Genomic DNA, 14,778 nt, shown 5'->3' with positions numbered 1-14,778 from the left:
TAAGACTTCAGAGGCACATGATTTATAAATGGCCACTTTGGCCTCCAAGTATAAATGAATCACCTTGAAGAAAAAAGGAAAAAAAAAAAACAAAAAAAAAAAAACTATAAATCCCACTCTGAAGGCATTCTGAGAGCAACTTGTACACTGAAAAATCACATTCATTGTGAAAAACAACAACTACAATGACTATTTACATTCTAAGGTACCAACACACTAAACTAAATAAAAGCAATAATAAAAGAATAAATACTCGTAATAAAGTGTACTCTTCAAAAAGGGGAAAAAATGCCAAATTAAAGAGGTGATAATACAGAAAAAGGTGCGACTTGTACTCTGGAAATTACAGTAAGCTACATTTACTCTTCAAACATATTTCACAAAAATTCAAGAAAAAAACATTGTGTTTCTTGTTTCCACCGTTCTCGAAACATACTGTTCTGTGATTTTTAAGCCCCAATTCTGTGACAAGTCACTTCAGAATATAAATTGCGACTTCTGGTTTGGGTGAACATGTGAAGGCAGCGTTGTTTCAGTCTCTTGCAGCGACAACTGGTAAAACTACATTCTCTTTTAAAAATCCCTGACTGACTTGAAGCGGAAAGTGATTATCAGACTTTTATTTATCGCCGGGAATATGTCAGAGCCATCTAAAGCGTTTAAAAAGAGCAAAGTGGATGCTTCCTTGTCGGACAACAGCATGACACTAAGTAGCATAGCCGCCATGCTAGAAGATCACAGAGCAAGCATCACAGCTGACTTTAAAATATCGTTCACCACATTGGAACTGAGGCCTGAAAAAATACAGCTGCCGATAACAGACCATGGCCAGCAAATTGATACTTTGGAATTGCATGCTGAACTACAGGACCAACAAATTCAAGCACTCGAGGAGAACTGTGCAGCATTAGCCGATAGCAATAGTAAGCTAACAGCTAAAACTATCGATCTTGAGAGCCGCAGCCGCAGGAATAATATCAGGATAATTGGCCTACCAGAATCCATCGAGATGGCCCACAACTTTCTTTGCTGACCTCCTGGTGGAAGTACTCGGTAACCAGACTCTACAGTCCCCGCCAGAACTGGATCGGGGCGCTCGTCCCAGGCCGTTGATTCTACAGCTCCACCGCTACCAGACGAAGGAACGGATCATCCGCGAGGCTCATAAAAGACGAGCGAGTTTAAGCTACCAGGGTTCATTGATCCAGATTTTTGAAGATTACACACCAGAAGTCGCGATGGAGCGGGCTAAGTATCAGTCGGTGATGGCAGATCTCTACAGAATATAAATCACACAACCTCCCAAACCTGTTTAAAAAAATGCAGCTTATAGTCTGGAAAATATGGTATGTATGCCTGTATAAACACACACACACACACACACACACACACACACACACATACATACACTCAACAAAAATATAAACGCAACACTTTTGGTTTTGCTCCCATTTTGTATGAGATGAACTCAAAGATCTAAAACTTTTTCCACATACACAATATCACCATTTCCCTCAAATGTTGTTCACAAACCAGTCTAAATCTGTGATAGTAAGCACTTCTCCTTTGCTGAGATAATCCATCCCACCTCACAGGTGTGCCATATCAAGATGCTGATTAGACACCATGATTAGTGCACAGGTGTGCCTTAGACTGCCCACAATAAAAGGCCACTCTGAAAGGTGCAGTTTTGTTTTATTGGGGGGGGGATACCAGTCAGTATCTGGTGTGACCACCATTTGCCTCATGCAGTGCAACACATCTCCTTCGCATAGAGATGATCAGGTTGTCAATTGTGGCCTGTGGAATGTTGGTCCACTCCTCTTCAATGGCTGTGCGAAGTTGCTGGATATTGGCAGGAACTGGTACACGCTGTCGTATACGCCGGTCCAGAGCATCCCAAACATGCTCAATGGGTGACATGTCCGGTGAGTATCCCGGCCATGCAAGAACTGGGACATTTTCAGCTTCCAAGAATTGTGTACAGATCCTTGCAACATGGGGCCGTGCACTATCCTGCTGCAACATGAGATGATGTTCTTGGATGTATGGTACAACAATAGGCCTCAGGATCTCGTCACAGTATCTCTGTGCATTCAAAATGCCATCAATAAAATGCACCTGTGTTCTTCATCCATAACAGACGCCTGCCCATACCATAACCCCACCGCCACCATGGGCCACTCGATCCACAACAGTGACATCAGAAAACCGCTCAACCACACGACGCCACACACGCTGTCTGCCATCTGCCCTGAACAGTGTGAACCGGGATTCATCCGTGAAGAGAACACCTCTCCAACGTGCCAAACGCCAGCGAATGTGAGCATTTGCCCACTCAAGTCGGTTACGACGATGAACTGGAGTCAGGTCGAGACCCCGATGAGGACGACGAGCATGCAGATGAGCTTCCCTGAGATGGTTTCTGACAGTTTGTGCAGAAATTCTTTGGTTATGCAAACCGATTGTTTCAGCAGCTGTCCGAGTGGCTGGTCTCAGACGATCTTGGAGGTGAACATGCTGGATGTGGAGGTCCTGGGCTGGTGTGGTTACACGTGGTCTGCGGTTGTGAGGCTGGTTGGATGTACTGCCAAATTCTCTGAAACGCCTTTGGAGACGGCTTATGGTAGAGAAATGAACATTCAATACACGAGCAACAGCTCTGGTTGACATTCCTGCTGTCAGCATGCCAATTGCACGCTCCCTCAAATCTTGCGACATCTGTGGCAAAGTGCTGTGTGATAAAACTGCACCTTTCAGAGTGGCCTTTTATTGTGGACAGTCTAAGGCACACCTGTGCACTAATCATGGTGTCTAATCAGCATTTTGATATGGCACACCTGTGAGGTGGGATGGATTATCTCAGCAAAGGAGAAGTGCTCACTATCACAGATTTAGACTGGTTTGTGAACAATATTTGAGGGAAATGGTGATATTGTGTATGTGGAAAAAGTTTTAGATCTTTGAGTTCATCTCATACAAAATGGGAGCAAAACCAAAAGTGCTGCGTTTATATTTTTGTTGAGTGTATATATTAGGGGTGTCGGAAAAAAAATCGATTCACGTCCAAATCGCGATTCTTATTTATTACGATTCTGAATTGATCCAAAATGTCCAAGAATCGATTTTTTAAAAGCAGTTTTTTAAAACATTTTCTTCCTTACTGACTGCGTGTACTGTTTGTCAGGCAACGGCTTCCGTACTACAGCGTCCCTGCGAGGGGGGAGTCCGGCGTGCTTCAAACACTCATGAGCTGCAGAGTTCAGTGGCTGTAGCTTAGCATGGCGGATGAAGAGCTAATTCAGCCAGCACTGTCTTTGCTGAAGGCAAATGTTTGGGTGCATTTTGGATTTTATTATTTGCTGTGTCAGGAGCTTGACATGACTTATGCAGTGTGCAAAATCTGCAAAATGAAAGTCAAGTACTTCAGAAACACTTAAAATCCGCAAGCCCACATGCTACGCCATCACGCCATTTAAAAGAGAACAAGCAAAGCAGATAAGTAAATATACATCTAGAATCACCTTGTAAAGCTGCATTTTCTTAAACATAAACATTTTTAAGCAATATAACTTTTTCTCAGAGATCTTTGAATCAAAAATCGATTCTATATATATATATATATATATTCCTGATCACATCTGCTTAAGCACTGAGTGTTGCCTGATGCTTCTGCGCTCGTTAAATCGCTTTCTCAACCAGACGTCAGTCACGGAGTCGCCTGAGATCCTACTTGAAGCAGCATTCCAAAGCCATGTGCGAGAAGCGGTTTTAAGTCATCATGTGCAAGCATTCAGATCCGACAGCAGCATTTCAGAAGTGGAGCTTTTTTGTTTGTTTGTTTTGTTTTTTTATTTTACGTGCATTTTGTGAATCTACCATGGTCTATGTGGGTACGTTTTTTTTTTTATTTTTTTTTTTTTTTATTATGTTTGACATTATTGTTTTTATTAATAATGTAAAATATAAGCATAGTCCACACAGGCCGTTTTATTTTGAAAGCTGCCATTTATAAGGTGGCTTTGTGTCTGACACACCAAAGTCTAACTGTATATATAAATTGTTGACCTGAAAAGTGCAGGTAATTTAGATTAATCAAAAAGCTTAACATTAATTAGATTTGGTGTAATTGCCTGACAGCTCAAATATATATACACATAATACATTTTAAAATAGGCATGCCTGTCAACATTTCTCATGTTGCATTGTGGGAAATTCAATGGTAACGGTATTACAGTGACGGCAACACCCGGCCTTATTTTAGTTCACCTTTTCAAACCTTTCTGTGACTGTAATTCGGTTGCTGTACAATTACTCTCATTCATTTTTGTCAAAAAGCACACGGCCAAACTCTGTTTGTGTTTTGGCACAGTGGATGTAAATGATAGAAATATGGGACTCAGGACTACCAGGGGTTCTGCTGGCGCCTCCGTCAATGAGCCTTTAAATGTGTTTGTGCATGTTTGTGTGCGCTGTAGTTAAATCTGACTTGCAGCGACAAAGCACAGGAAGCTTCGAGAGCAGTTCCACTTCTATCTGAGCCTTAATTACCAAAATCAGAGAAGGGGATTAAGCGAGCGATTAGGCATGCCAGCGTGACAACCCATCGGGCAGACATTTAGACTTTAAACATTTATACCACCACTCTGAGGCAAGCTGTTCTAAGGAGCCCTACTGCACAACAACTCAGCCCGGGAGTCGTTTTGATTGGCTGTCTGGCTGGTTGGCCACCGTCCTGACTGCTTGATAATTCCTGTTATTTATGGTTGTGGTACATTTGCTAATTATTACTGGTGATTGACTGCTGAACTTTTGTGGAAATCAAATGTGTAAACTTTTGTGACTATAAGACACTTTGCACAAATAAAAATTCTTCTATAAAACTAGTGATGGTCTTCATCTGAGTGTGACGGCGCCCTAACATGAGCTGACACGACTTAAATTTCAAATAGTGTCAATCAACTGTCCAAAACCACAGACAGCCAATTTACATAAACGTCAGTTTTGTCTTAACTGTTGAACTGATAATGAAAACCAGCATTATGGATCAGATTCACAAACAGGCCACCCGCACCAAAACAAACCGTATGTTTAATCAGCTGGAACCATTACAGACAGGGTTTTGTTCTTTTACCACCTCAGGGGGAAACAGTGGGAGTTAATGTGTCGGTTTGCACAACAACTTCAAGTCGTTAAAGCAAACTAAGTCTTCTTTTTTCTAAACAGTTAGTGTGTTTATGAGAAGTCATCAATCACAGCAGCGTTTACAGCGAACAAAAGGAGCATCTCTGTGTGTGTGTTTTGTTTTTTTGTTTTTTGTTTTTTTAAACGACAGTGTGCGATGTGGACTTCACCGTTGTGCTGATCTAAATGAGTCTTCATGTTGCACAGCTCTCCTTTAATGTCTCCTGGCACCTCCATCCCCAACTTCTGGTAGAACTCCCTCTGCTTCCTTATCTCCGCTGGGGGAAAGAGAGACAATGAGGTGATGCAGCAAAGCAGAGAGGTTAAAGGGTCCTGAGCACACACGTAGACCTCTAACCACCATTAATTTTTATTGTTCAAACCGTTGAAACAAGTCTGAGGACTCCTGTCTGTCAGACAGTCCATAAAATATATCTCAATAACCAGTGCATGGACTGGAACCAAATTTTTCACATGGGTTACCTTCCACCCAAGGGTGTTCTCATTAAACTTTAACGTTTAGGGATTAAAGGTCAAGGTCACAGTGGAAGGTCATAAGTTTTCCTTCCTATGTAAATGCACAGGACGGAAATTCAAAGGCTGATAACTCATGAACCAGATTACTGTCAGGCATGAAAAGGAAGTCGAGTGCAGGTTTCAAAACATGCTGTTTGAGTGACCTTGATTTCAATCTTCAAGGTCAAATCTAACTTTGATCGCTTAACAGTGCTGGACAGACTCAGTTACTGTTAGATATGCGTAGGAAACCATATGTGGGCTTTCAAAATATGCCACTGAGTGATCTTGAAGGTAAAACTTGAGATCACTTGAAATTTGATCATAAACACTGACTAAATGTCTTGGATCAACCTATTCTTATCATTGAACATGAATTAAAGTGTCACCTGGGCTTTTAAATTACAACACTGTTTGGCCTTACGTGCCTTTGAAGGTCACAGTCATGATAATGAAAGTAAGAAAATGACACCAAAAAAGCCATTACAATTACTCAAAACTCAAGGCGACATCATCAAAATCAGTCAAAAACTCAAGGAGACATTGTCAAAAACTCAAGGAGATATCGTCAAAATCAGTCAAAAACTAATCTTCAAAATCAGTTTGTATTCAGAAGCGTTTCAAATGTGTTTCTGCTGTATGGGGAGGGGCTTGTGTCTTGCAGAATCAGGCACACGTTAAATGCACCAGCTTGCAATTGTGCAAGTTTGTAAAGGCAACAATTTTATTTATTATACATCTGACTGAAATCTTTTGCTCTGATTGGCTGATTCGCGTGTAATAATTGTAATACTTTTCACAATAAATCGTTCAAAGTTAACAACAGCCACATTATTGACTGATACTGCACCATTTCGGGCAACATTATGAGTGATTGCGGACCGATTTTGTCATAACGGGCAACAATGTTTCGCGCATGCACAGGGGTGACGCGTCACAGACGACATCATGGCGCAGAGCAGAAGGTTTGCGTCCGTGGATACTGATGGGATAAACACTCTTCTATCCAAGAAAGACAGTGAGAGTACCACGAAAAGTATCAAGAAAAGTTCCGCACTGTTCAAGGAGTTTTTAGCAAAGGACGATAGGAAAGGTTTGCATGGTGTTTCACCCGAAGAGTTTGAGAAGCTTCCCACTGCCACACTCGACCATGAACTGGGACAGTTCTATGCATCAGTGTGCTCCAAGTCTGGCCAGAGGCTGAAACACAGTGCCATGAACTCACTACGGTATGGGTACGGTACAGTATCCAGATACCTTAAGGGTAAGGGTATTGACATTATGGGGAATCCTGAGTTTGAACGGGAAATGACTTAGCTAATTTTTCACACAATTGTATAGATAAATTTATAAACTACACAAATGTATAATAAAACAAATGGTGACTGGTTTATTGGCGAGCATAATGGTGTCTTCGGCCATGGGCAACAATGATCATTCCATTATGCTGCGCTCCAAACCAGTCACTATTTGTATATTATTTAACTTGGGTAAAACCATTTCCAAGAGTATCCTGGCCAAGAATCAGAGCTTTGGTACATTCTAATGGGTGGTGGACAAGTGGTTAGTGCACTTGGTTTCAGTATGGAAGGTTTTCAGTTCAACCCCCACCCGTGCCACATTTCTCCATGCAATGTGGCACTGCATCAAGAAGGGCATCCGGCATAAAACTTGTGCCAGTTCAACATGCAGATTCACTTCAGATTTGCTGAGGCAACCCAAAATGGAAAAAAGGGAGCAGCCAAAGGGACTTTTTTTTTTTTTTTTTACAAAAAGGACCAACGCCTTCTATGTCACTTTAATGTCCACCAAAAATTACTACCATGGGGGAAAAAAATTTCTAGTATTTCAAAAAACTGGTGCTTGCGTCATTGGATTTAACACACATTTTTAATCTGATCAGATACTTGTTCCTGTGGTTGAAAAATATCACGATTAGTTGGATAATAACAGTAATACATGAGACTTACCCTCTTGAAGTCCCGGTACCAATTTGTAGACGATGTCTTGCATTGTTCTGTCATGGCTGAAAGAAAAAACAAAACAAACAACCTCAATTCAAATTCTTAAAGAGAATATGAAGCCAGAATTACTGCCTGGCTCATTCTATAATTCTGTAACTAATTCTGTCCAAGGATTATCACAAACCAAATGGCAACCTAATACTGGGAAAATATTATTTTCTTATATTTCCTCCACTTGTGGCCCACTACTGTGAAAATGGTGCTTAGTATAAAAGCAGGTAGTATTTTGGTGTCAGACTTGTTATAAATGACTGTGCAGCTTTTTGATGTCGGTGTCCGACGTACATTCTGTCCTTCAAATAAATGGTAAATGGATTGCATCAGACGCTCAAAGCGCTTTACAAATAATGTCTCACATTCACCCCGATGTGATGGTGCTGCCATACAATGTGCTCACTACACACCCCGAGCAATAGGGGAATAAAGACCTTGCCCAAGGGCCCTTCGTGATTTTCCCGTCAGGCTGGAATTTGAACCGAGGAACTTCTGGTCTCAAGCCCAACGCCTTAACCACTAGACCATCACTTCCCCCAACCTCCTCCTTCAATACTAAATAACTCCTGTGCAGCAGGAATGCAGAGCCACTTGAATGCCCATCTGGATCAGCTTACCTCAAGTTTGTTGCAAAATTGTGAAGAAAAATAAAGAGCAGAAGGCTTCAGATTTTTCTTGTTGCTAAAAAAAGGTGTGCAACTGATGGGAATGTTGTGTTGGGATTTATATGTTCCTTTATGCTCTATTGGGTGCTATACCATTATTACAGCAACTGGTGCAGATAAGATGGAAAATACAGATTGCCACACTGACACACAGATCGGATCTAGTCACTTGCTATATAAAATGTGGTCAGCCAATCAGTGAGTTCAGATTTGAACCAGATATGCAATAAATTCGATGTGGACTGGCAGGCTGAACAAAGCCAATGTCTTTGTTGAGATATTGTGTACACATCAACCAGACAGACGGGTGCCCACAGTCAAGCAATTCCTAGACCTTCTCTGGCTGCACAGGAAACACTGTGCATAGATCTGACAGACGATGTGACAATACTTTCTATTATAAGTAATAGGGTGGTTCAAAAAAATAAAAGTTGGAAATTCATTACTCTCACCCCTTCATTTTATGATGCTTTGGGAAAAAAGAAAGCCTGCCAAATATTTTTGTCATACATTAATATTTAGAGGTAGCACATCATAGCTGAAGGTTGTAAATATATCAATTATCGCTGCCCGAGTGCCCGTGCAATAGGTTATCCATTATCCAGTATCTAATCACATCACTTATAAAGAGGATAGAAGTTAACCACCTGAGTGTAACTAAAGTATAATTTTATATTCAATTTAAAACTATATCTGGGTTTAAATATTTCTCACAAACAACATACTTTCAAAAATGTTATTTTAGGCTACAAGCTGAAACTTTTGCTTCAATTCACAGCTTCTTTTCTTTCAGATCTTTGGTGATGATGAATCTAACATGAGATAAATGTAAAAAGAGACACTTGCTGACTTAACATGCTTAACCATTAATTGGAAACTTCAGTAAAACATGTCAGCTACTAGAAGTAGAACATTTGTATACCTTATTGTTTCCACTGACTGAAATAAAGGGAAACAAATTGCCCTCAAATGGGCAAATACTCAAGGTATTTTTCTTCAAACACACTGATTTGAAGAAAACTGTCCATGATGCTGCTGTGACCTCTATAGACATGGCAATTCCTTTTTGGGAGAGAGCTAGAATCCCACTGAGGGCAAAGCAGCATCTGATCACAAAGTTAGAAAAGGTGTTCGGAAAATGGAAAACAGTGAAAAAGACCAAGAATCGCAATACAGACAAGCAGAAGAAAGATGAAACAGTGTTTTGTGAATCTTGGGAGGACTTGTTTGACATGGCACATCAGGATGTCCTAACAATGATAAAGTTTGAAGATGACAGACAGTTCCTACTTGCTCAGTGAGAGAAAGGTAGAGGATGCATGACAGGCATAGATAAAATACAAACTGCCAAAGAACAAAGAGCAGAAAAAAGGAAAGCTGCAGAAGCAAAATACAAAGAGAAACTGGAGGAGCCTGGACCATCTAATGTCTCACTACCTGACACTGTCTCCAGCCAGAGTGAAGAGAACACAGAAAGTCCAGATGAAGAATTTGTTATGCCAGTGCCACAAAAAGCCAGTAAAATTAAAGCTGTTGTAACACCAGGACTTGCAGCAGCATTGGATAGGACCAAAACAACAGACAGAAGTGCCACCTATATTCTGACTGAAACGGCAGCAAGTCTTGGTCATGATGCAAGCAACTTAAATATCATTATCATGTAAAGGATGTTCTCTTATGTTACACAGCTGTATAATTGGTTCTTGTGCTGATTCATACATTTTTGAATATTAAGTACTGCAAGGCATAAAGAATATTATTGTTTGGAGCTAGATCAAAATATATGTGGAAATATATATAAAGCATAGACTTATTTAAATTTATCAATAATGAAACAGTATTTCATCAATAAAATGAAAATGCAATGTTTGATTGTTACAAAATCTTCGCTACCCCAGTATGTAGGTATTGTAGGAGCATGATACATGTACGAGAAGAACTGCATCTCACAATTCATGTTTTAGTGTTAACTATTTTATGGGATATGAAAAGATTTGATTTTCCAATGTATTGCCATAATTTCTGTCCTGACATATCAATATTAAACTGACAGAAATAATTTGGAAATATCTGGAAATGACCATACTATATGACAAAGTTATTGCGAGCAAAATCTTTAAGGGCTGTGTGCTACCAGTAAAAATTATTAGAGTTTTATGAAATTGTACATGATGTGTTTTTATGTTAGGTACAACAAATTTAGAGGGTGAGACGAAGTTTTTTGAAAAAGAAATTTTGACCATTTTTATGGACCACCCTAATAAGTAATTCTAAATAAAGGTTAAACTACTTACACAAAAACCTAAAACAATCATGGTAAAAGAAGTGGGAGGACAATTCTGTCTGACATCTGTGACAGCACCTTTGTTTTCTTTCACAGCTCTTCTTGGTGAGTAGACGGGAATTTATCTGTTATCTGAGGCATTTTCCCATTGAATCCCATTTTTTAGAAGCTAATGTGTTTGAAATGGAACATTCTCTACAATGACTCTGCAGACAGCACAGTTTAGACAGTAAGGACTAAATTACTGGTCCACATTTGGCTTGTCTGTCGCATTAATCAGACATTAAAGCAGGAACACATGGAGGGGGCAAGGACAACACAGTTCCTCACACAGGACTCACCCCGGCACAATGAAGCTCAAAAACTGTGTCTGCATAGAAAGACTGTCAGTTGGTAGAGAGAAGCCAAAATATACAGACAATCATGGGAAGATGGTGATATCGTTAACCTGAAAGTGGGTGATATACCACATTGCTGCTATGTGTTTACTGTGTGCAGCAAGTGTAATCAAATCACACCTACAATTCCAGCAAATTATTTTGACAACTTTCAAAATAATAACTTTTCTTGATAAATCCCACAATGAATATAATAATAATAATAATAATAATAATAACAATGATAATAATAATAATAATAATAATAATCATAATAATACATTTTATTTATAAGGCGCCTTACATTTGGCAAGCAAATCTCAAGGCACTACCATAAAAATACAATAAAACACAGTAGAATGGGGGAAAAAAACAATTAAGAAAAAGCTTTTAAGAACAAGCATGTCTTTAAGTGTTTTTTAAAAGTTTCAGCTGACTGTGGCAGTCTTAGATGGTAAGGAAGAGTATTCCACAGTCGGGGTGCAGCCGTCTGGAAGGCCCCATCTCCCATAGTGCAGAGTTTGGCCTTTGAAAACTGCAGTTGGTGACTGTCAGCAGAGCGAAGATGATGTGATGGACTGTAAGGACTGATCAGATCTTTAAGGTACACTGGAGCACTGCCATAGACACACTGATAGGTCAGGAGACAGATCTTATATTCACTCCTGAACCTAACAGGGAGCCAGTGGAGGTTTTTAAAGATGGATATGATGTACGTGGATATACATCACACCCATTATCCGCACGTACATCACACCCATTATCAACTGTGAATCAGTTCAATGTTATATCCATATGTAGCACATCCACTCTCTGACACCTCTGCAACTCATGAGAATCAGTTGTGACCCTTGAGACACATCTGGGACGTTCCTCTCATGCAGGTGGTGTGTAAGCTCTTGGCACAGATGGGAAGCCCATATACACTTTTTAAACTTTCATATTATAACACCTGCAACTTGACATGTACTCTTAGGGTGGTGCTGTCAGATGACTGGCAGGATCCTTGGGTACAACTGGAATGTCTTTGGCTCAAATGAATTGTGACTTGATACTACTCATCTGAGGCTCAGATGAGGAGTATCACTGTGAGGTGAAGAAGCACCATATTCGGTTCCATATTTGACTTTACTTGGCTGTGGCAGTGCTGCAACAGCATAGCCACACAATGCATCTGGCATGAAACAGACATCAGAGACCAGACTGAGTTAACACCGCAAGTGCCTCTCGCAAACGACCACGTGAGGCACACTATATTATGAATCCAGTATACTGGCAGGTTATAGATTAGAAAATCTGATTTGGACAACACTTTCTTTTAGACCCTTCCCAGATCTCTGGTGTATTTTTCTTTATTTAATAAATGTCCACCATGCGACAAGCCTACAAAATTACCCTGGTCTATAACTGCTATGCTATGAAGCAGTCAGTGAATAAGGTTTTGCATTAGTTCTCATAAAAACAAACTCAACTGGAGATCACTCTCAGCAGAGCAGACAAAGTGCCTCAGAGGCTTTTTACCTGCACAAAAGTGGAAATAAAAATCTAAGAGGCCAGACGCACTGTGCTCCTTGGAAGTATACTGTTTATCGCCACCGCGCTGCCATGGCACCAGAGGCAGTAAGTGTGCAACTCCCTGTGCACTGATGGAATACTGGCAACATGTGTGTGCACGTGGATGCTGGGAGGTTTCTTAAAAAGCAATCTGCTCTTGGTGGCGAAAGACAGAGGAGGACTGAGAGACTGTAAGTCACTGTTGCCGTGGTGAGTGTATGCGAGTGACGGTCTGCGGCGCTCCGCTCACTCACCCAATGTACTGCAGTGGATGGCTCTGATGAATAACAATCCTACACGTGGGACACGTGTTGTTTTCTTCCAGGTATTTCACTAGACAGCTTCTACAGACTGGACGGAAACACAGAGGAGACTTTTAGAAATTAAAACCTCAGACCAACAACATGGAATCAAAAGAACCGAATACATTATAAATATTAACACAAGGTCAATTATTTTATACAATATTATTGTTCCCGGTATGTGCTGTTAAACACCGATTGGTTTCTAGTTCTAAATCAGACTTTAATGGGGGCTTGATATAATAAAACAGCTGTTTTAAAGCTTGGTATTGTATCCGGACAAATAAACCCCTCCAATGAACATGTGTGTTACCATGGATACAGAACAGAGTCCTTGACGGTAGATGGTTTAACGCTTCATCCACTCGCCGGTAAGCTTTTCATTTTTGCCTGAAGCTTGCTATGCAGCATCAGATTCTTGCGGGATGGGAGCCCGTCTACTTTGTTGAAAATGTTCTCGGTACAGTTGCTTTGTTCCGAACCCGAAATGAGATTTCAGTTTCCAAGTCTGCTCAAACGACCGGCACTGAGTGGCTAATCTCACCACAGTCTCCACTGAACTAAAGTGCTCCAGTGTGAAGACAACCCTAAAATAAGTGGCTGCTGTTTGGTTCTATTCTGATACTGAGACTTAAAGCTGAGGGTTTGGTCGAGGCAAACACCAAGCCAATGCTCATTAGCGCTCCAAAATCCCAAAGGCCCCAAAGTGTGAAAGTGAATACAACTGCAATCTGTCAATAAAAAAAAAAAAAAAATGACAGAAACATCATTGGCTTCTCCCATACTGCTCAGGGTTGCAATATCAGATCGGGTATTGATCTGCAAGCAGATTTGACAAAGGTTTTCTCTGGATGCCATTTCTGACACTACTCCAGATGTTCGTGAAGAATGAAGCACTGGTGGCCTCAAACCGGAGACCATCTGTTGAGGTAAAGGTACACTAACTGATAATACTGTTTAATGCCTCTGTTATGTCTCAATTTTTTTGTTTCCGGTCCTGTGTTCCTGTATGTCTATAGTCTACGTTATATTGGTATGTTCTCATTAGTGCTCTTATTTTGACAAACTCTCCATGTTAGTTTGGACTTTTGGGTTGTTGATCTCCGCATTCTGTGGCCTTCTGGGTTTAATTACTCCTTTACACTCTCTGTGAGAATACCTACTTGTTGCCAGATTCTATTAGGTTCTGCCCTGCTCTTTAGCATTCTAGGTGACAGTATTTACTGACTTTTGCCATCATTCTGAACCACTGTTTTTGCCCATTATGTTTTCTTTTTGTCTGGTTCCAATGTTTTGAATTCCATGTCATAGACTCTTGCCAGCATTTCAGATCCCGTTTGCTGCCCTTGCATTTTGAGCAGCTAATGAAATTATTGAAAATTAATGAAATCTGGTTCCTGAACTTGACCTGGCTCTGAATTACTGTTCTGTAAGTTTTCTCCTCAGAGAAGCTAAGGAGAGTTTCCTATTGATTTCTGACCACCTGACCAGCGGACCAACTTTCCTTTCTGTCACGTTAACTGCTGTTGCTAAGCTTATTTTATTGTGAACACTAACATCTGTTCAAACTGTCCTTTGCTGTGGTTCTCTGCATTTTGGTCCTTGTCCCGATTAATGACAGCCTCAAATCTGGAGCACCCCGTGGGCTATCTGAGCCCCCTGTAACTGTTTGACATCATTTTTTTAACAGTTATTCTTCATTACACATATACGAGGTCTGTCCAAAAAGTATCAGACCTTTTTATTTTTTTCAAAAACCTTATGGATTTGAATCACGTGTGCTTGCATGAGCCAACCTTGAACCTTCGTGTGCATGCGTGAGATTTTTCACGCCTGTCGGTTGCGTCATTCGCCTGTGAGTAGGCTTTGAGTGAGCAC

General features: G+C 40.5%; 1 protein-coding gene across 1 annotated transcript in view; it reads right to left on the bottom strand.

Moving 5' to 3' along the window:
- Window positions 1-14,778, bottom strand: part of LOC117520869 (polycomb group RING finger protein 3) — a 115,047-nt gene that overhangs the window by 26,698 nt on the left and 73,571 nt on the right. Inside the window, exons 4-6 of the mRNA XM_034182201.1 lie at window positions 12,853-12,949; window positions 7,671-7,726; window positions 5,355-5,462 (exon numbers count right to left, since the gene is read on the bottom strand). Coding sequence (XP_034038092.1) covers window positions 5,355-5,462; window positions 7,671-7,726; window positions 12,853-12,949 — 261 coding nt within the window. The remainder of the gene's footprint in view (window positions 1-5,354; window positions 5,463-7,670; window positions 7,727-12,852; window positions 12,950-14,778) is intronic.

The sequence above is a fragment of the Thalassophryne amazonica genome, chromosome 11 (assembly GCF_902500255.1).
Source record: "Thalassophryne amazonica chromosome 11, fThaAma1.1, whole genome shotgun sequence".
NCBI classification, from domain to species: domain Eukaryota; kingdom Metazoa; phylum Chordata; class Actinopteri; order Batrachoidiformes; family Batrachoididae; genus Thalassophryne; species Thalassophryne amazonica.
Note: the sequence above shows the minus strand (reverse complement) of the source record. Positions and strands in the feature narration are given on the sequence as shown.